Source organism: Medicago sativa, chromosome 3 (genome assembly GCF_051527215.1).
Source record: "Medicago sativa cultivar Bolivia chromosome 3, Bolivia_mono, whole genome shotgun sequence".
NCBI classification, from domain to species: domain Eukaryota; kingdom Viridiplantae; phylum Streptophyta; class Magnoliopsida; order Fabales; family Fabaceae; genus Medicago; species Medicago sativa.
The window spans coordinates 102,834,822-102,854,854 of record NC_140751.1 but is presented as its reverse complement, the minus strand read 5'-3'; the positions used below and the strand labels follow the sequence as shown (position 1 = coordinate 102,854,854).

General features: G+C 35.5%; 2 protein-coding genes across 2 annotated transcripts; one reads left to right on the top strand and one right to left on the bottom strand.

Moving 5' to 3' along the window:
• Positions 1 to 3,408: 3,408 nt before the first annotated feature.
• LOC146943149 (coatomer subunit gamma-like) lies at positions 3,409 to 12,662 on the bottom strand. Its single transcript, XM_085757261.1, has 18 exons — positions 12,478 to 12,662; positions 11,867 to 11,964; positions 11,704 to 11,754; positions 11,506 to 11,619; positions 11,192 to 11,392; positions 11,001 to 11,102; positions 9,199 to 9,306; positions 8,889 to 9,122; positions 8,458 to 8,708; positions 8,175 to 8,346; positions 7,921 to 8,076; positions 7,754 to 7,804; positions 7,299 to 7,439; positions 7,031 to 7,228; positions 6,799 to 6,930; positions 6,542 to 6,715; positions 6,202 to 6,441; positions 3,409 to 3,883 (listed from the first exon to the last, which is right to left on the bottom strand). Exons 1-18 carry the CDS (start codon positions 12,521 to 12,523, stop codon positions 3,689 to 3,691), a joined length of 2,664 nt encoding a protein of 887 aa, XP_085613387.1. The 5' UTR covers positions 12,524 to 12,662; the 3' UTR covers positions 3,409 to 3,688.
• Positions 12,663 to 16,464: 3,802 nt separating this feature from the next.
• Positions 16,465 to 19,727, top strand: LOC146943148 (uncharacterized). The gene is made up of 4 exons (XM_085758062.1): positions 16,465 to 16,771; positions 16,922 to 18,461; positions 18,538 to 19,208; positions 19,291 to 19,727. Exons 1-4 carry the CDS (start codon positions 16,593 to 16,595, stop codon positions 19,595 to 19,597), a joined length of 2,697 nt encoding a protein of 898 aa, XP_085614188.1. The 5' UTR covers positions 16,465 to 16,592; the 3' UTR covers positions 19,598 to 19,727.
• Positions 19,728 to 20,033: the final 306 nt, after the last annotated feature.

Genomic DNA, 20,033 nt, shown 5'->3' with positions numbered 1-20,033 from the left:
TGTGTCTTAATTTCTCTACTTTGCCCCTCCAACTCTGAAAAGTTGAAACAAGAGGAAAAGAAACAGTATACCCTTTCTCTAGGTTATGAGAGATCATCATCAGTTTGTCGTTGATGTTTCGAGCAATGTTCAAGCAACATCCATGATAGACTATCTTCATTACCGTATTAACAGTTGTGTTTCACTCAATGGCCATAAGTTTGCCTCTCACTTTTATTGAATCAAATTATTCTCCCATATTAACATGTGATTCTGAATTGTGGTCAAGAAATAAGAATAACAAATGCAATTCATTAGCAGAAGCTTTTTATTGTAAGAAAAAAACGACCTAATCATTCCATTCAAAGCAAGGGCGATGATGGGACAGTGGGGTTGCTCCTCTTTGCCATTTCTATTTGTTGTCAATTCACCGGTTTAAATCCCAAATTTTGTTTCAACATAAACAAAAACAAAAATCCCAAATTTTGTGGATTTTAAATTTGAAGCAATTTACCTCCTACCCCTCCATTTTGTACTCCTACTCCCACAAATACATGAACTTTCCAAATTATTATTCATTCTAACAAATAAAATATAATTTTTTATGACTTATGGAAAACTCATAATTTGACTTTGCTGAATGGAAATAGATTCTGAAAAATTTGAATTTGAGTTTGCCAATGCTTTCTCTCAACAATTCTGTTATGATGGAAGTGTAAGGACATGTTAGATGTTGTGTGATGTCAAAGCTAGTTAGAAATTATGTGAAGGGACTGAATTCTCCTCTCCAATGTGATTGTAAGGCCTTAATGGGGATTTGGAATTGATTTCAAATGAGAACATGAAATTGTTTGAAGGCTATAGTGTCCTTTGGTTTTTTGAAAGTATATCCAAACGTATTTAGTGTAGGTCTCGACAAAGGTAAATGTAGTACAATAGTAGGAAATGGTGTTAGGTCCCGTAGATCACAATGATTTAGACCTTAAAGGGAGTAGAATGAATTGCGAGGGATGGGGGTCATATAATCTATGGGATGCACAGACACAACAAGCAGAGATTTCTAAAGCATGGATATTAGAAATAGTATGTATATGTTGTAGAGGTGGATATTTTGCTTGAAATGAGGAAGAACTTTAGATTAAGCTAAAGATTCAATAGAGACAGACTCCTTGACTATTTCCCATTAGAACTTTTTCCTGGCCAGTGCAGGGACTACGATGGGTGATATTCTGTTGTATGGATACCAAGGGGCATCATAGTATATTGAGGGAGTTGAATACTCAACGGTCAAAGCTTGTAGATGAGTTTTTATTGCGGGAGTGTAAGATTCATATTAGGTAGGATGTGAGGATTAAAAATGTTTTGTCTTTGTGGACTGGAGATCCTCATGGAAAGTCAGAGGATGAAATAGTTGCATAGTAAAATTTTGAAACTGGTGTGGGTGATATTTGATCATAGCGATAACAAGTAGCGAAAGGCGTTTGTGCCTCATATACCACGAGTAATATCTTAATGTCTTCTACAAAATGCGTGTCAAGATTATTATTATAAATCATTATTACAAAGGAATTGAATTCCTCCGATGATCCTTCAAGTATAAATCATATACATGTTCTTGATATGACATTGTGTTTCCAATTGCACATGGAGAACCGATGATTGCTTTGATGCAAAGATATTCGTGGATATATCTTGTCGATTTCTTTGTGTTCTTAAGTTCGCACATGAGTTGACGATCTTGAACTTTGAAGAGAGAATTGAGATACTTGTGCACCTTACCCACACCTGAAAAACGTGTTTGCAGCCAAGGACACACGATAGAACACCATTAGATAATGTACATAGATGCCAATTGCACAATGTTTGATCCTAAGTGATCTATTGGTGATAATTCTTAGAGATTTTGTCAACTACACGGTCTTTCTTAGAGATTGCCAAGGACACACGATAGAACACCATTGGATAATGTACATAGATGCCAATTGCACAATGTTTGATCCTAAGTGATCTATTGGTGATAATTCTTAGAGATTTTGTCGACTACACGGTCTTTCTTAGAGATTTTGTCGACTACACGATCTTCCTCTCTAGCAAACTTGAAAGGAATTTAAGGATTGAGGATCAATCAATAGATTATGAGCGGTGATGACATTGTTTACTTGTTGACTCGATGACAAGAAATTCTTCTCATCAAGTTTGATGTTGAGAGTGTCGAGTCCAACTTTTGATGAATCTTTATAGGTGTTTCGAGATTTAAAGAGATTTTTTAAGTGCAGTAGAGATTGTCATTCGGTGAGGATGTTTTCATTGAAGAGAAGTGTCATATTGATAAGAGTTGCGTGCTTTCATTGAAGATAAGCGTCATAGTGATAAGAGTTGCGAAAGCTTTCTGCTAGTGGTGTTCGATGTGCGAATTTGGTCATATTTGAGGCAATTCTGATTCAAAGACAAAATCCCATGTGGTTGGATTCAATTTGGATGACTCGTTTAAAAAACTTATTTCAATCCAATTTAATGCAGTGTAATTTAGATCGTTGTTTGGATATCCAAATTATAATTTATTTATTAATATTAATATTACATAATGTTAGTAATCGATTAAAAGTAAAATTAGTTAAATTAAACTAATATTAATTAAAAAAAAAATTAAAATTAGCTGATAAAAGATTATCTATATAGTTCTGAACATGATTTGGTTCAGTTTTGAAAATCAAACCTAGCAGTTTTGAAGGAAAAAAAATCCAAACACAACCAATAACATTCAATTTTGTTGCAATTTGAATCAAATTTTTGGATCGATGTGCTATTTTAATTTGAATCAATTTGAATAACACAACCCTACTTTCTACACCATAAAGGGCGTTAATACCATGCTGAATCAAATTATTCATTCAACATTATTATTGAATAAACTTTGAGATAGTGTGAGCACTTGCAGTGGCAGGTTCTAACCAGATAGCTAGATAACAACAACAAACTTTACAGTCAGTAGCAGACTACTTAACAGGTCACCAACTGACAACTAATTCTGCAATATTTTAAAATACATGTGTATTGAGGCGACCGTGTATTGATAGTGAAAAACTTGTTTTCAGTACTTGCACCTAACCATGTAATGTGTCCTCTGATGGGAATATATTCTCTTATTTTCACATGAAAGAGTAACATGTAATATCTCACCATTCACACTCATCTCATGTAAATTTCTCATGTGGTTCCCACTCCTTTGGAACAATGAGATATAAGTCATATAACACTTTACGTTGGTTATATCTCATGCGTTTCCCTTCGTGATATATAGAACAGTGTAAATTATGCTGGAGTAAGAAACTTGTCGTTAATACTAAATAAACAATTGCTGTTTGAAAAAATATCTAATTCAATGACGACACAAACATTCTTTCAAAAAAAAAAATGACGACACAAACATTGGTCAAGGAAAATCCTCAAAATTCATATTACATTAACTACAAGAAAAATGACGTATAATCATGAGGAAGTGTATTCCAATAGTTATAGGCCCAACATTATACTTCCAGTATCGTTGCTAGTCTACCAAGAATGCAGTAAGGGACAAACAAATGCGTACTGATCCCAACCGAATAGTTTTGTAATTCTTTACACACGTCTATCTATGTGCCTGATTAAATCCAATCTCATTAACAAAAAAGAGGGGCCATCTTGAATCAAAATTTATCTACCTGATAGATTATCCGCTAGCCACAATCTCATGAATGGCATCACTGACAGTTTCATCCTCGGATCTGACAGTCAATTTCATTGCAACATCCTTTGGACCGTCAAGTCCAAAAGACAACCGCACAAGCACCTTTATATTTCCTATGAATACACCCGACAACAAACATGTGTGTGATCTTGAATTGGGTGGAACAACCTCGGTACCCTGCACAGCCCACAAATAAAAATTAGAAGATATCACGATCCATAACAGTGAATAACTGAAAGCAGACACCAATAATATTTTAGAGTGGGGAGAGAAATGGAGGGCGCCAAAACTTATATTGTCTCCTCTACTCTTGACTTCGTCTCCTCTCCAATGTTGGAGAAGAGATAGATAGGAAAGAAAATGGGTTTGAAATATATTTTAATTGTATTGGACTAAAATGTCCGAACTTATGTTTAGAAAGAAATCCAAAACTTGTGCTCCATGACACAATTTCCTACTGTAGTTGTACGCGCCTCTTCTTGCATCTTCACAAATCACAAGAACCATTCTTTATCTTCACTTAACAGCTTAAGTGACATCACAAATCACAGTATACAAAACAAATTTGTAAGTGACTAACAATAAACTATGCTTTTCTTTCACTTTCCTTGTTGCTGATATTTTTATTTACTCCTTGATGTTTTTTTAGTCCCATATATTTTATTGGCTTGCATCTTATCTTTGCCTTAGTTTTCTTTTCTGAGATGTTCATTTTGTCACTTGGATTGTTCTGGAAATATGAACCTAATCCTAAATACTGCACTCATTTACCAAACTGGTTGCAGAATGTATAGGCTGGGGGAGAGTAACTTGGGTTTCAAAATCCAAAATGGAATGATGAGGAATTGCTTCAACTTAATGGCCAATTAGATTAGTTGTCAATGAGTTGCATCGTTTTTCCAAAGATTATTGGGGTCTCAAATAAACAAGATTATTTTTGGTGGAATTTCTATTTATGTTTTTCTGTTTTGCTAAGTTGTGCCTGAGCAAACTTCTCTGGAGCTATTCAACCATACGAAATTGCCCGAGTAAGCCACAATACCCTAATCTTTCTTTGGGGCCTGTTGGACCATGAAGAAATCTGACAATTAGGATAAGAGTATTATTATGTTACCTTTTTTTATTGAAAAATGGTTATACCCAACATGCAGGCACTAGTAAATATTTTCAGCCTCCTGTTCCTTTCTTGCGTTCATTTTATTGTAGTTCCCGGATCCAATCTCTTGGATATCATATTGTGTATGTGAGCTTTGCTGACTGATGTATTTGTCAAGCAGGCAACCAGCAACACATCCAAACAACTAATCTGTAATGGACACAACAAGTTGACCCTCACCATCTTTTGAACTTGCTGACTTGCTCAATACAAATAGAATAAGACGATCACAGGTATGTAGGCTGGTTACATGATTTTAATGTTTTGTACTCAGGGCCGGCCCAAGGGCCAAGCTAGGGGTTTTAGACTGCAAACTTATGGTATAAAAAAAGGCCTCAAGAAAATTCATTTTAGTTACATAGTGTTGCAAATTAGTTGTACATGTTTCTCCAGCTCAGTTGGTTAGGGTGAGTGCCTCACACGCCTTGACTTAGGATCAAATCTTTACCAACAACCAACAACCAAGCCTTATCCCACTAAGTGGGGTCGGCTACATGGATCAAATGACGCCATAGTGTTCTATCAAAAACCATACTTAGGATCAAATCTTTAACTCCGCAAAATTTAATTCTTTTTTTTTTTTTATAAACCTTGTGTTTATTTTTTATTTTAAAAGGCATCACTATAAAATTTGCTTTAGACCTCTAAAGATGTTTGGCCGGCCCTGTCAGTATTTATCTGCATACTTATAAAGTACAGCACTATAATCTTTTATTTTGCAAGCTGCTATATCATTTGCTTGTTGCTTCTGATATATGAGAATGATCAATAACAGCTGTCAGAGGCTCTTGGTATTACACTGGTAGAACAGGGCATTTAAAAATATATACCATTATAAAGGTAGAGTTATTTTCTCTCAACTGACAAACCAAACAAAGAGAGGGTTATATCCCCTTCCCCTCTGTTGAACTAAACACTCTGCCAAAATCTTTATATCAACCAACTTAACTAGCCTATTAATATTTTCTTAATATTAAAGCTAAAATTATGTTTGAGAAAACCCACTTTGGGTGTATGTTTTCATCTAAATCCTTCATCGAAAACGAGTCTGTGATACTAACGTGGAACTTAATGTCTTATTAGTCTTTTAGAAGCTTATACCAAGCAGAATTGTCCCACCACAGTAACTATGCTACAGTAAAAATTGCATGATCGCTTTGACATGTTTGTAATTAGTTTTAATAAAATATGGTTTATCATGGTGAGGGCATTGGGTAATTAACAAGAGGTCATAGATTCAAAACTCCTCACAACCATTTTACACAAACACAGACATAAATGCTAAATAAAATGGTCTCAACGAAGAGTTCAAAAGAAACAGGTAACACCACTGGCTTACCTCACAAGGCTGCAAGCCAAGAAGGTTGATGACAGTATTTACAGCTTCGGCCAAGCTCTCCCTTGGGCCAAGACCATACTCATCCACTCGCTCACAATCAGGGCCCATGCTTTCCCATGCATTCCTGAAATTAGATACCCCCACTTTCAATGTGTAATCTGCTGAAACGATCTCCAGATCCTCTAGCTGGTATTCATCTTCAACACCATCATCTTCAGCCTCACCAGTGGTCGGGTCAACCTGAAAATCCAATTTATGCCGAGATTTTACACTTGAAATATACACTTAATCATTATACATATCAAATAATAAAAATCCCATAAATAGAGGGGACGAGTACCTCTCGAACAATAAACTTCAGAACGTTAGAAAATTTCCCAAGTGTTGGCACTCCCTCAGGCTTCTCAAATGCCACAAAAATCTGTCCAGGTGAATCATATGGAAGAGACTTGAGAGGCTTGGAGAACACCTCTGAAAACTCATCTGCTTCTGAATTATCCACAATTACGATAACCTGAACAAGGATATATATAATTACAAACAAGACCTGGATTTGGATTGTTTTATGAAATTTGAAGTATCTATGTTAGTCATTACATGTTCTAATAATTGCTCTGGTATCGTGTTTGTGCAGTTGTACTGGAACACAACATGCCTATCAAAAATGTGTTTAACGACATTAACTGCATATTCTGTCTCAGCTTCAGTGAGCTCCACAGGCGCTGAGGACTGGTAACAAAATTTAATATCAGAATACATATATTGTATTAGCCATTGAAGGAACAAAAAACAAATATAGATTTTTGAAATAACATTCAAGTGTATGAACCTTAAAAAGGTTCCCAAAGTTTGCAAACTCTGGAATGGAGGAAAGCACTCTCTGATATGCATCAGCTGTTGATGGGGGACCACTTGGAGGAGCACCCAAACCAGTTGGCTTTTTACCAGAGGCTTTCTTCTCTGCAAGTGGTTGGGATTTGACTTCCTTGGGCACAGAATCAATGTCAAAAGCCTCTTCTGAAGGCTCCTGTAATCATATCAAACACATGAGATATGTACTATACTAACAGAATGCAATAAAAGCACCAAAGACTTACATAATTTTTCAAACTAGTCTCCAGATTGACAAGCGGGATATCAAATGGCCCAAACAGGAAGTCCTTTACAGCTTTATCAGTCTCAACAACAGAACCATCACCTCCAAGTGTGTTTAGATAAAGGGTTGCTCTATCACGCACCTGCAAATAAATCAAAATACCATACATAAAAAAAAAAAAGCAATTGACAACTTCACACACATCCAGAAATAGAAAATCATCTTCTTTCGGCGGAGGGTGAGGAGGGTGATGTCATCCATATTTTTAAAATTTTAAATAGTTACTAGTTTTTCAGACAAAGGTGTATATACTGTATTATCGAAAGATTTAAAGTGAACAATTCAAAATTACAAGTTACACGCATATATAAGCAACAGATTCTAAATATGACATGCAAAACACATACACAATTAGTGCATCTCAAAAAATGCATCATAAAGGACACAGATATTCACCTCATCATCACTGTCAAAAAGACATCGCCTTAGCAAAACAAATATGCGCGGCTGAAACAGAGAAGATGAGATTTTAAATTAAGTTAGCACCAAATATTCCCCAAAAGTATTATAAAACTACTAGAGAAAATCACTACGAATGAAATAATAAACAAAAGAAAGTAAACCTTTAACTCATCAACTGCAGCACCAAACTTTGCCAGTGTGCTCACAGCACCGGCCCTCACTGTTGCATTCTCAAGATGTACTCGATTGTAAATGAAACGAATATATTTGCTAGGGTCTGATGTTTTTGGCCCTTCAATTCCCAGGAAGTGTAGTATCTATGGTTCAAGGGGAACAACTTGGTTAACAACAAAAAGGACAATTCCAGAAGAAATATGAACAAACTGTGAATCATGAAAGTCCGCAAAAGAAATACCTGCGTAGACAGATAAGTGAACTCGCAATCTTCAATGAACTCACAGAGATGAAGTAACCCTGTTTCCTTTGCATCAGGGATTTCTCTAATGAGAATCACAATTGAATCTACAATTGCCTTCTTGTACTCAAAACCACCTTCTTCCCTAAGAATGTTACTCAGGAAATTCATGCTGAAAATAATAGCAGATTATAAACAAATAATTTATACCACTCGTTAAGGAAAAAAGATTATGCAAGATATAGAATTTGAGGAGATGAAAACCGTAGTACAGCACACATACAGAGATCTATATTTTAATGGGAACTTCTGGCACAATGATCTTATTGCTTCAACAACGACGATTTTGAACTCATCAGCAATATCAGACATGAAATTTGTAATCTGTTTCATAAGACGATCCACACTTGATTCATTTCCTGTCTTCAAAAGTGTAGTAATAGCAAGTGTGGCAATGCTTCTGTTCTGGTCAGAGATTAAACTTTCCATATCAATGTTGCAGTTAGTGACTGATGTTGGGTGTATCATTGCCACCTGCAAAGTTTTAAAGCCGCACTCAATTAAAATAACAAAGCTCAAGTTTAACCAAGGCAAATATTATGAGAATATTTAGGAAAGAAAGAAAAAACGAAATACTTATTCAATGGGGAAGTTGCTTGAGAGGCCTGTTAAAAATCACTTCTGCTAAAATTTGAGTTATCGACAAAGGCTTACCTTGTTCAAGGTGCGAACAGCAGCAAATCTTAAAACTGGCTTAGAAGAGCTTAAGAATAGCTGAAGAACAGTAATTGCTGGATTTAATTCTCGGCTTGTTACACCATTGAGCTCTGTAATAGCTCTGGCAGCTTCAAAAATCACCATTTCTGACTTGTGACGTAGGCAACTCTCAAGAAAATCATAGAAGGGGCGGTCCCCTGACTGTGTATTATTTCCTGACTCACAGATAACCTACAAATATAATAGAAGATAGAGATTAAGCAAATAAATATTATTCCAACAAGATTCACGTGAAAGGAAAACGTACCTGACTTGTGTAACGAATCAACAGGCACTGGGCTAAAGGAGAGCGAACAGCCCCCCTTGTCAAGCTGCTAACAAGCTTGCTAACAGCTAGCCGATCATTCTGTCGTATCTGCAATGTTGAAATCACCAAATACCACAAACCCTTTTTAGAATTTATACTAATGTTCTGTGACATAAAAAAAAAAAAAAAAAAAAAAAAAAAGAAGGCCTTTGAGAAGGCGCAATCGTGCATTTTGCGGTAAAACATTTAGAGAAGTATTACGGAATATAAATTAGTTAAATTGAATTTTTCCATCATGGTTCAGCTCAGACCAGAATTCAACAAGATAATTACATAAGACATGTAAAGATCTTGATGATGCCAAAATTTACAGCGATGATAATCAATGTAGGTCCTAGGTGAGATAAAAACTTCGCCATTTCAACAGCAATATAGATATCAACTCTCTGCCTTGAAAAGGAACCACTTATAAATTACTGGAGTTGAAAATAAAAACACAACAACCAAGCCTTATCCCACTAGGCGGGATCGGCTACATAGATCAAACGATGTTGTAATGTTTTATCATAAAACATGTCCCACTAGGCAGGATCGGCTACATAGATCAAACGGTGTTGTAATGTTTTATCATAAGCCATGTATGTCTATATCCAAACCATTAACCTCTAATTCTTTCTTAACAGTTTCTTATATAGTTTTTCTAGCCTTCCTCTACATCTAACAATTAGGCTGCCCTCCATTCGATCTACTCTCCTTCCTATGGAATCGACACTCGACAGGTCTCCTCCACGCATGCTCAAACCACCTAAATCGAGATTCAACCATCTTTTCTACAATGGGTGCTACATCAACTCTCTCTAATGCTATTGTCATTGCATTAAGAATGTGGGACTTTGCTCAGAGCGATAACATTTGAATACAAGAGAAAAGAGTATACAAGATTATGCAAAATTCTCTATGTTTGCAAGTCTAAGAAGTCAGGTGTCACCCCTAGTCCATTGATTGTGGGGTATTTCTGGCCGAGTGGATGGAGAGATAGTAAACTGCCATAAAAGTCAGCATGATACAATAGACCATACTCCCTCCGTCCCAATTTATAAGCAAAAAAAGATAAAAAAATTCGCACTTATTAAGAAAACCAACCAATTCTTATTAATATTCTAGAATTTGCCAAAAATATAACTAGGCTTCCTAAACTACCCTTCTTTAAGATATTTAATGTAAAAAATTGAAGCATAATTATACCTCTACGGTTTAATTCCATAGAAGCATATGTAGTGTTAATTATAATATGCATCGGTAATGTATAAATAATTAATGCAGAGGCTAATAAAATATATTTCACATTAGGCATGTTCTTGAAACTAAATAAACATATGGATGATTCATCGGCAAATGTATAAACATGTGGAAAATTTTAATAAATTGCATGGGGGTATTTTTGGAACAATAGAATTAAGTAGGTCAAAAGTGGGTCTCTTTTGCTTATAATTTGGGACAAAAAAGTGTTTTTTTCTTATAAATTGGGACGGAGGGAGTACAATACATAGGAAAAAAAAAATAACAACTTCTACAGATGAACTTCAAATAGAAACTAAGCACCTCTTAAAAGAAATGTACTTAAATACAAAAGTTTCAAGATGTAATAATATAATCCTGATTAGCTCGTGCTGAACATTCATCACAAGTACAGTGATCATTCAACAAAGTGTAGTTGAAATACCGATATAAGCCAGCAAGCGAACTATAATTCACTGAATTATCTAAAAACACAAAGTAACCAAACCAATCTTGCAGCATACCTGGTGCAGCAAACCCAGTGCATGAAACTGTACAAAAGCTGCTCTTGATTGAACAGATTCCTGAACCTCATTGCTCCACCTTTTTACAATTTCAGGATTTGTCTGTAAAGAGGGAGCACAAAATAAGCATGTCGCATACATGGGGTGCACAAAATATACTATACAGAATTACAAATAGAACTCGGTATTACCTGTAGTAGATGAATGCCACTGACTAAGGCAGCACTTGCAACAATTGGATTCTTATCTACAATTGCTTGTTTCAAATACCGCTCAATTTGTGCCAGGAGGGTTCCGTCTGTGATACGACACAGCACTCGAATGGCATTTGCTCTATACATATCAATCTTGCTATTCATGTCCTTCATAAGAGAGCTTGTGACAATAATAACCTTTACAAGATCAAAGAAATAGAACAGTCATAATCTAAGTTTGTAACACACAGATCAAATACTAATACCATACAAATCTAAAAAACTATAAATTTTGCATAAGAACAAGTCACCTCGTCTGCAGAGGGAGATATCTCCTTTATCATCAGATACACCATTCTCCTTAATCCCATATCTTTAGACTGGAAAAGCTTAGTGACAGCAAAGAAAACTTCTGTGGCTTCGGTCTAGCAATAACAATAACAGATTAATACTTAATAGCGACTCATAATTTCATAATTTCAAACCACAAATAAGCACGAAGATTTAACCTTTGTAAAAGTCTCTCCCTGATTCAGTAGGTATAGCAGCTTTGTAATAACCTAGAAATTAGAGATGGCAAAACATACACAGCATCAAAATTCAAATTCTGGATAATAATTTACATAAACAATAAGACTTGAACATCAAAATCCTTTAGCTGAAGATAAAAACCTGTGAGCATCTCCTAGCATCTAATTGTGGATCATTAAAAACCCTTGCTTCCTGAAGAACCGCCCCCTTTTCAATTCCCATGAAAGGGGAATACTCAGCTGTTCACTCAACAACCAAAATCACAATTAGCAACAATTACAATCTATTCGCAATCGCGCCAAAGCTAAAAGATCTATACACTATCAACTCATCACTAGAAGGCAAAAAAAAAAAAGTTCATTGAATGATCTACATTGCGAAATATGTAACAAAATGAATAACGAATCAAAATCAATTTTCACAACACTAAATTCACAATTAGCAACAATAACAATCTGTCCGCAATCGTGACAGAGCCTATGAAGCACGAATACTGACTCCGACACACGCCTTCGATCAGATACACTATCAACTCACTACTGAAAAAACTGATTCATTCAATAATCTACATTGCAAATTATGTAGCAAATCCAATAACGAATCGAAATCAATTGAATGATATTGATATTGACGATATAAATACTACAGAAACGAGAATTGGAAACGAAACATGGATCTGGAAATCGAGAAAAAAAGTTAATGAATGAGCGAGAAGATGAACGAAATGAGATCGAATTGAGAAAGAGAAAAACCTTCATCGTCGCGGTCATCATCTTTCTTCACGAGTGGTTGAGCCATCACGGTAGCTGAATCTCAGGGATCTGTGAATGAATGAATGAATGCACAACTCACTCGGGTTTATATATATCAGTGCTCCCAGAGAAAGAGAATAACAAGAAGAAGAAGGTCTTTCTTTTCTTTCAACTAACGTGTTGTTAGATCATCATCATTGATTTTTTTTATTTGTATCCCAGGACGTAGATCGGGTGGGTCGTGGGTATGGGTAAAACTACTCAACAAAAGTAACTTAATGTTCTGCTCTTTACGCAAATGTTTTTGCTCACTCCCAAAGTAAAAGTTCATAATGACCCTACGCATGTAAACTCACGTGGCGTGAGTTAACTTACGCTAGTTATAAGATGAACGTGACTTAAGTCACGCTAGTTATAAGATGAACGTGATTTAACTATCGCAATTTTTATTCTAAAGAAACAAAAATAAAGAACCAAAAATAATAAATATAAAATATCATTTTATTAATATAATTCTTATTACATTTACAATGGGGTAAAACTAAAACTGCGAAAAAATAAAAACCACCAGAAAACCTATCTTCCTAGGGTAAAACTAAAAATAAACCACAAGAAAACCAACCTTCCTGGGATAAAACTAAATCTGCACATTTAGTTTTACCCAATGTGGTTTTTTGCCCAATAAAGTTGTTCACTACTTATATTTTCCCCAACATTCCCACTACTTATCATTCTTTCTCTTTTTACACCAAAATAAAGAAGGAAAAAAAGAAGGAAAGGTAGAAGATTCATAGGGGAGAGAGTGAGAATGAGAGATAGTGTGAGGAAATGGGGAAGTTTAGGTGTGTATTTATAGAGGGAGATTGTAACTTAGGTTATATCTATCATAAATAGGGTCAAAAAACGTGTAAAACCTTATCAAAAACGTGTAAAATCAATTAAAATGCATTGAACAAAGTCAAAAAAACGTGTTCTTCAGCCCAGGATTAACACTAGCGTGAGTTAACTCACGCCTAGGATATACACTAGCGTGAGTTAACTCACGCACAGGTTAACACTAGCGTGAGTTAACTCACGCTAGTTAGGCCGGTGGTCACAACTCAATAACACGTTTGTCGGACTTTGGTCGGTTATTCAACCATGGTTTTATTGTGTTTTACATGTTTTTTTTTACTGTTTTTGACTGAATTTAGTGCATATAAAACCTATGCACTAAATAATTTTCAATTAGGCCTTCATTTTTTTTTGTTACATTTAAGGCCTATATTCTAAATTAATTTATTAACTTTATTCTAAATTATTTTGTTTACATTAATCTAAATTATTTTCTTAACTTTATACTAAATTATTTTATTAACATTATTCTGAAATATATTCTTAACATTATTGTAAATTAGTTTGTTTACATTAATCTAAATTAATTTATTAACTTTATTCTAAATTATTTTGTTTACATTAATCTAAGTTATTTTCTTAACTTTATTCTAAATTATTTTATTAACATTATTCCGAAATTATTTTGTTAACATTATTCTACATTATTGATTCGATATTATTCTTTAAATAAATACAAATATAAATAAAAGTAAATGGATTAAATTAATAAAAGCAAATGGACTAAATATAAATAAAAGTAAATATAACAATATCTCATTTCATTGATAATTCATACATTACAATTATTCATACAATAATTTTGAACTTATTCACTAAATCTACTTATTTTATCCTTCTTGAGGTAAAAAGTGAACAATCTTCGTGAGGTAAAATAGTGAGCAGCCTTTTTGGGGAAAATACATCATCAACCCTTGGGCTTAATTTAAATCTGTTTTTTTTTTACCACAAGAAGTTCTTTTTACCCACGGTAAAAAGTTTATGCGGTTAAAAAAGCAGATTTAAAATTATCCCATGGGTCGATCACTTCCCCAAGTCGGCTACTCACTATTTTACCCCGACGAATTTTGATCACTTTTTACCCCAAAGAGAATATTGAAAAAAAAAACAAAGAAAGAAGAGAATTAGAGGGAGAGAGTGGGAGGAGATAATGTGAGGAATATGGGAAGTATGTGAGGGTATTTATAGGTAGAAATGTGAACCTAGGTTGTATCTAACATAAATGTGGTTAAAAAAACGTGTGAAAGTGGTAAAAAACGTGTTTCTTTAATGTTGAAAAGCTGACAAAAGTTGAAAAAACGTTTGTTCTTCACCGGCCAACTAGCGTGAGTTAACTTGCGCTAGTGCTAAGTGATGCGTGACTTAAGTCACGTTCATATTACACTAACGCATGTTAAGTTACGTAGGGGCATTATGGACTTTTACTTTGGGAATGAGCAGAACCGTTTGGGTAAAGAGCAGAATTCCTTAATGTTTATGGGTTAAACATATTGGTGAAATTTTGATTTACCATGTCAACTTTTAATTTTTCTTTTTAAGATGTTGCCTTGCAATTTAAATATTATTTTTTTAAGAACAAATACAAAACAGTATTGATTGTATAGTTTTGTTAGCCACTTTAGTCCTTGTATTAAAATTGGTCATTGAACGTTGAGTTGTCAATTATATTTTGACTGACAAAGATGTATGACGTGGCTTTACGAACCAAAGTGATATAAACCAATTTAAAATTAACATTTTAAATCCTAAAAGAGCAATGTTATATCTCTAGAAAAATAACATCAAGAATTCTTCAAGAATAAAGAATAGCTAATCACAATGCACTATTTGCCACAATTCAATGAGGTGTGGCTGAAAAATAGAAAGTGGACAAATAAATCATCCAATTAAGATTTGTCAACTGTCTTGAAAAATTCTTGAAGCTATTTTTCTTGAGAAGTAGCATTTTCCATCCTAAAAACTGAATTCATCCCTCCCAATTCCAAATCTATAATCATTCTCCTTCTTCTTCATCCTTATTCCATCCAATATTCCATTGAATACTGAAATCAGATCACATGATGATGAATAACAGATATGCATGTATGTAAAAAGTTGTCCAAATATTCAGATATGGATAATTGTACATATGGCAGTGGATAACAGTGTACAAATATGTTCAGTCCATGAGTTCACCGTCACGTGTAAGGTTTGCACACGATTCCCATATAAGGTTGCGCATATAAAAGGCTCACAGACAACATGTTCACATATATGAAACATATAAAGTTCACATATAACACCGTCGTACACATTGTACAAAATTCAAAGAGAAATTTCACATTCTTGTCATGGGCTAAAGTTGGGATTTTAAGATGGAACGGGGAGGAAGAAGGAGAACCATTACAAATTTAGAATTGGGGTTTTAGGATTTAAGGATTTAAAATGTTAATTTCGATATGGTTTTAGTCACTTTAGTCTCTAGAGTCACGTCATACATTCTTGTCCGTCAAAATAATTGATAGTTTAGCGTTTGATAGACAATTTTAACGTTAAGGACTAAAGTGTCTAATGGATGTACACAACCAGAGACTATTATAGTTCCCTCGTATTAAATATAACAAGGGTCATGTTAACTTGTGTCCTAAAGACATATGTTAAGGAACCTAAAAAGAGCAACTTTGCATTGTAAATCATAATATTTTGACTTTTAAAAAGTTGAATGCACGACTTTTGATACGTATAATTCTATAATAAGTTCCTTAACATGTGCCCTTGAGGGCACAAGGGCACAAGTTAACATTTGTCATATAACAAATATGTACACTCCACTTTTGATTAAATTTTTTTCTTCATATATTTTAGGCTTAAACGCACTTTTGGCCCCCTATGTTTCAAGTAGTTGCAGTTTTGGCCCCCTAAGAAAAAAAACAACTTTTCAGCCCCCTAACTTTACATTCAGTTGCAAACCATTGGCCCCCTCTGAATTTGACCTTGTCAGCTCCGACGTGGCAACTATAACCCCCTATGTTTTGCTACACGTGGCTTTTCATGAAATTAAAAGTTAAAAAACAAAATAAAAAATTTAAAAAAGAAACCAGGCACGTGAGGAGAAGGATTGGAAAGTGATAAGTTAGGGTTTCATTTTTAACCCCTCAACTTTCCAACATTGTTCCATTCTCTCACTCTCTCTCATACGAACACCAAATCGCTGCTAGGGTTTGATCGGTTTGGTGATAACGATGAAGTGGGCTGGTGATGCTGGTGCTTCTTCGAAGAAAAAGGGTGGCTCGAAGGATGTTTCTCAGAAGAAGGTTCGTTCGCACAGGAAGAACGGTCCGAAGGCTGCATCTCAAAAAAGGGTTGGTGAAAAGCGTTCTGGGTCCGGAAAAGAGAAGATTCCCGACAACTCTGGTGCAAAGTAAGTGTTTTTTTGTTTGTTTATGGTTGTTATGTTGTGTATTGTTTGAAAGCATATTTTTTTGGTTCCTATTTATGTCTCAGTAAAAGGGTTGGTGTGGTTTTTAATATTGCAATTTTTTAATGAAAAAACTTTGTTTCTTTGTGCTAGGACTGTTGAGAACCACTCATTGAAGATAAGGTTCCATTACAAAGGGTATTTCATCTCTGACCCTGTGGTTGACTATAAGAAAGGGGAAATTCACGAATTTGGGGCTCAGAACATAGATGAAGTGAACTTGCATGATTTGGATAAGCTTGTCAGAGAACTAGGTGTGGAAGGAGAGTATCAGTTGTGGTATGTTAGTCCTGGTGCAGAGTTGAAGGATGGTATTAGGGTGTTGAAGACTGACAGAGATACAATTAACTTCATCAATGAGTATAAGCATGAATCAGTAGCTGAGTTGTATGTGGAAAGCATAGGTGCAGATGGTCTTGATGCAAGGTATGATACTGATGTTGAAGAGGTAGTGGAAGTTGATGAAGATGAATATGAAACAGATCCTGAGTATGTTGCTGATGGAGAAGAAGGGCATGCTGAAAAAGATGGTGCTGAAGATCTAGATGGAGGCAACAGTGTAGATGGATCCTTAGATGATAGTGAGTATGATGAAGAATGGGAATGGACCAGTGTATTGCCTGAGCAAACTTTAAATCCAACACCTGTAGTGCCTTCAACTGATAACAGGTTGGTTGCTGTTGAGTCATCAAACAATCAAGGCCAGACAACCCTTTCAGACTTTGAAGATGAAAATGGAGATTCATCAGATCTTGAAAGCCTAGACTCAGATGACAATCAATCAGGTAAGAAGAAGTCTAGGAAGTTTAAGTTTTCTGAAGGTGATCAAATTGTCTATAAATTAGGACAGACTTTTACTAATGCTGAATTAGTTAGGAAATCTGTTAAGGAGTATGCTTTGCAAGTTAGGAAAAACATCTACCTGAAAAAAAATGAGAGTAAGAGGATTATTGTGAAGTGTGTAAAAGATTGTCCCTTTCATATGAGATTTAGTAGGACAGACACAAAATCATACTTTGTCCTTGCTAGTTTCACCCCTGATCACAAGTATTGTTATAGGAATTCAAAAATTAGGCTTGCAAAAACTAGGTTGTTAGCTCAAAAGTTTGTTCCAATCTTGAAACACACACCAAATTCAACACTGAAGAGTTTGTCTACAATTTGTAAAACTCAGTGGGGGGTAATCTTGTCCAAGTTTAAGATATATAGGGCTAAGAATAAGGCTTTAGAGATGATACAAGGTGCAGTTGAAGAGCAGTATGCTCATTTGAGGAATTATGCTGAAGAGTTGTTAAGAAGTAACCCTGGTAGTTCAGTGAAGATTAAATGCAAACCTGGTGATAATGGGCCAGTGTTTGAAAGAATGTATGTGTGTTTCTATGCATGCAAGAAGGCTTTTGTACAAAGTTGTAGGCCTTTGATAGGCCTTGATGGCTGTTTTTTGAAAGGAAGATATGCTGGTCAGTTGTTAACAGCTGTTGGAAAGGATGGTAATAATCAGATGATGCCAATTGCCTTTGCCATTGTTGAAGCTGAGACAAAAGAATCCTGGGACTGGTTCATTGAACTTCTGCTTTCTGACTTGAATGGAATTCAGTACAATAGATGGTCTTTCATCTCAGATCAGCAAAAGGTATGCTTACAAAACTGTTTGTTTATGCTTATGTGTATGTTAATATTAATGCTTATTATTATGTTTTTTTATGAAGGGTCTGGTGAACACAATTGCTGGCCTTTCTGAACATGTGGAGCATAGAGTATGTGTAAAACATCTCTATGGAAATTTCAAGAAGAGGCATGCTGGTGAGCACTTAAAGGAAGCATTATGGAGATGTGCTAGAGCAACCACCATGAATGAGTTCAAGAAAGCTATGGAAAACTTGAAGAAGCTAAGTGAGCCTGCTTGGGATGAAATGAACAAAGTAGCTCCAGGTATGTGGTCAAGGGCAGGGTATAGTACCTACACATGTTGTGACTTGCAAGTTAACAACATGTGTGAGGCATTTAACAGTGCAATTTTAGAGTATAGGGAGCTGCCTATCATATCTTTAGTTGAGGGCCTGAAATTCTACTTAAGCAGTAGGATAGTAAGACTTAGGGACTACATGCTTAGGTATCAGGGTGATATTTGCCCAATGATAATGAAAAGGCTAGATGTATTGAAGAAAGAGGCTGATGGTTGGTCCCCACATTGGTGTGGGGACAGAGATTATTCCCATTTCAGTGTTTCTAATGGTACTGACAGTTATGTTGTTGAGTTAAGCAAGAAAACTTGTGCATGTAGAAGATGGGACCTCACTGGGATACCTTGCCCTCATGCAATTGCTTGCATGTGGTTCAACAATCAAAACCCAGATGAGTATGTTGCACACTGGTATAGGTGAGTAGTTTGTTCATTTGCTAAGCAATTTTAATTAAAAATTTTGTTTCTGTGATCTGATTGTGTTGTTTATTTGAAACAGAAAACAAACTTTTTTAGATACATATGAGAATCTCATCCTTCCTTCAAATGGTCCAAAGTTGTGGCCACAAGTTGACACTGAGCCAATTAGACCCCCTTACATGAGAAGGTTACCTAGTAGGCCAAAAAAACTAAGGAGAAAGAACAATGATGAGGTGCCTTCATCTTCTGGAACCAGAATTCCAAAGAGGAACCAGGATACTGTGAAGTGTGGGAGATGCAAAGGGCTTGGTCATAATATGAGAACTTGTGGAGGGAAAACTGCTGCTGATAGGGCAATTCCTCCAGGGGGGAACAAGGTAAAGTAATTCTGATACTTGCTTATGATAAATTACCTGATTTTTTATTTTTGTTTCTTGTAAATTAACCTGATTTTACTTTCTATTTCCCAAGGACAATACAGAGCTTCAACATCCTGGTGCAACAACTCAGGCTCCTGCTGCAGAAACCACAGTTGCTCAACCTGCTGCTGCACCAGTTCAAACTAATCAGAGACCCAAAAAGAAGGCTATTCCAAAGAAGAAAACACAGCCTTCTGCACCAACAACAAATGCTCAACCTGCTGCAACATCAAATGTTCAACCTGCTGCAACTCAACCTTCTTCACCTGCAACTGCAACCATATCAGTTCAAGCTTCTGCACCTGCTCAACCAACTGTACCATCTACAAGCAACTCAGCTCAGAATGCAACAAAAGGAGGAAAACACATTGTGGGAGAAGCTGCAATTTTTGTTCCTACGAAG

Bases quoted from the DNA above. Each gene is read 5' to 3' on its own strand.
- LOC146943148 (XM_085758062.1), top strand. From the start codon at position 16,593: ATGAAGTGGGCTGGTGATGCTGGTGCTTCTTCGAAGAAAAAGGGTGGC. The intron at 16,772-16,921 runs GTAAGTGTTTTT...TCTTTGTGCTAG, and splicing joins CCCGACAACTCTGGTGCAAA to GACTGTTGAGAACCACTCAT. The intron at 18,462-18,537 runs GTATGCTTACAA...TTTTTTATGAAG, and splicing joins TCATCTCAGATCAGCAAAAG to GGTCTGGTGAACACAATTGC.
- LOC146943149 (XM_085757261.1), bottom strand. From the start codon at position 12,523: ATGGCTCAACCACTCGTGAAGAAAGATGATGACCGCGACGATGAAG. The intron at 9,307-11,000 runs GTATGCTGCAAG...TCAACATTGCAG, and splicing joins CACTGGGTTTGCTGCACCAG to ATACGACAGAATGATCGGCT. The intron at 6,442-6,541 runs GTACTCGTCCCC...TTGGATTTTCAG, and splicing joins TGAAGTTTATTGTTCGAGAG to GTTGACCCGACCACTGGTGA.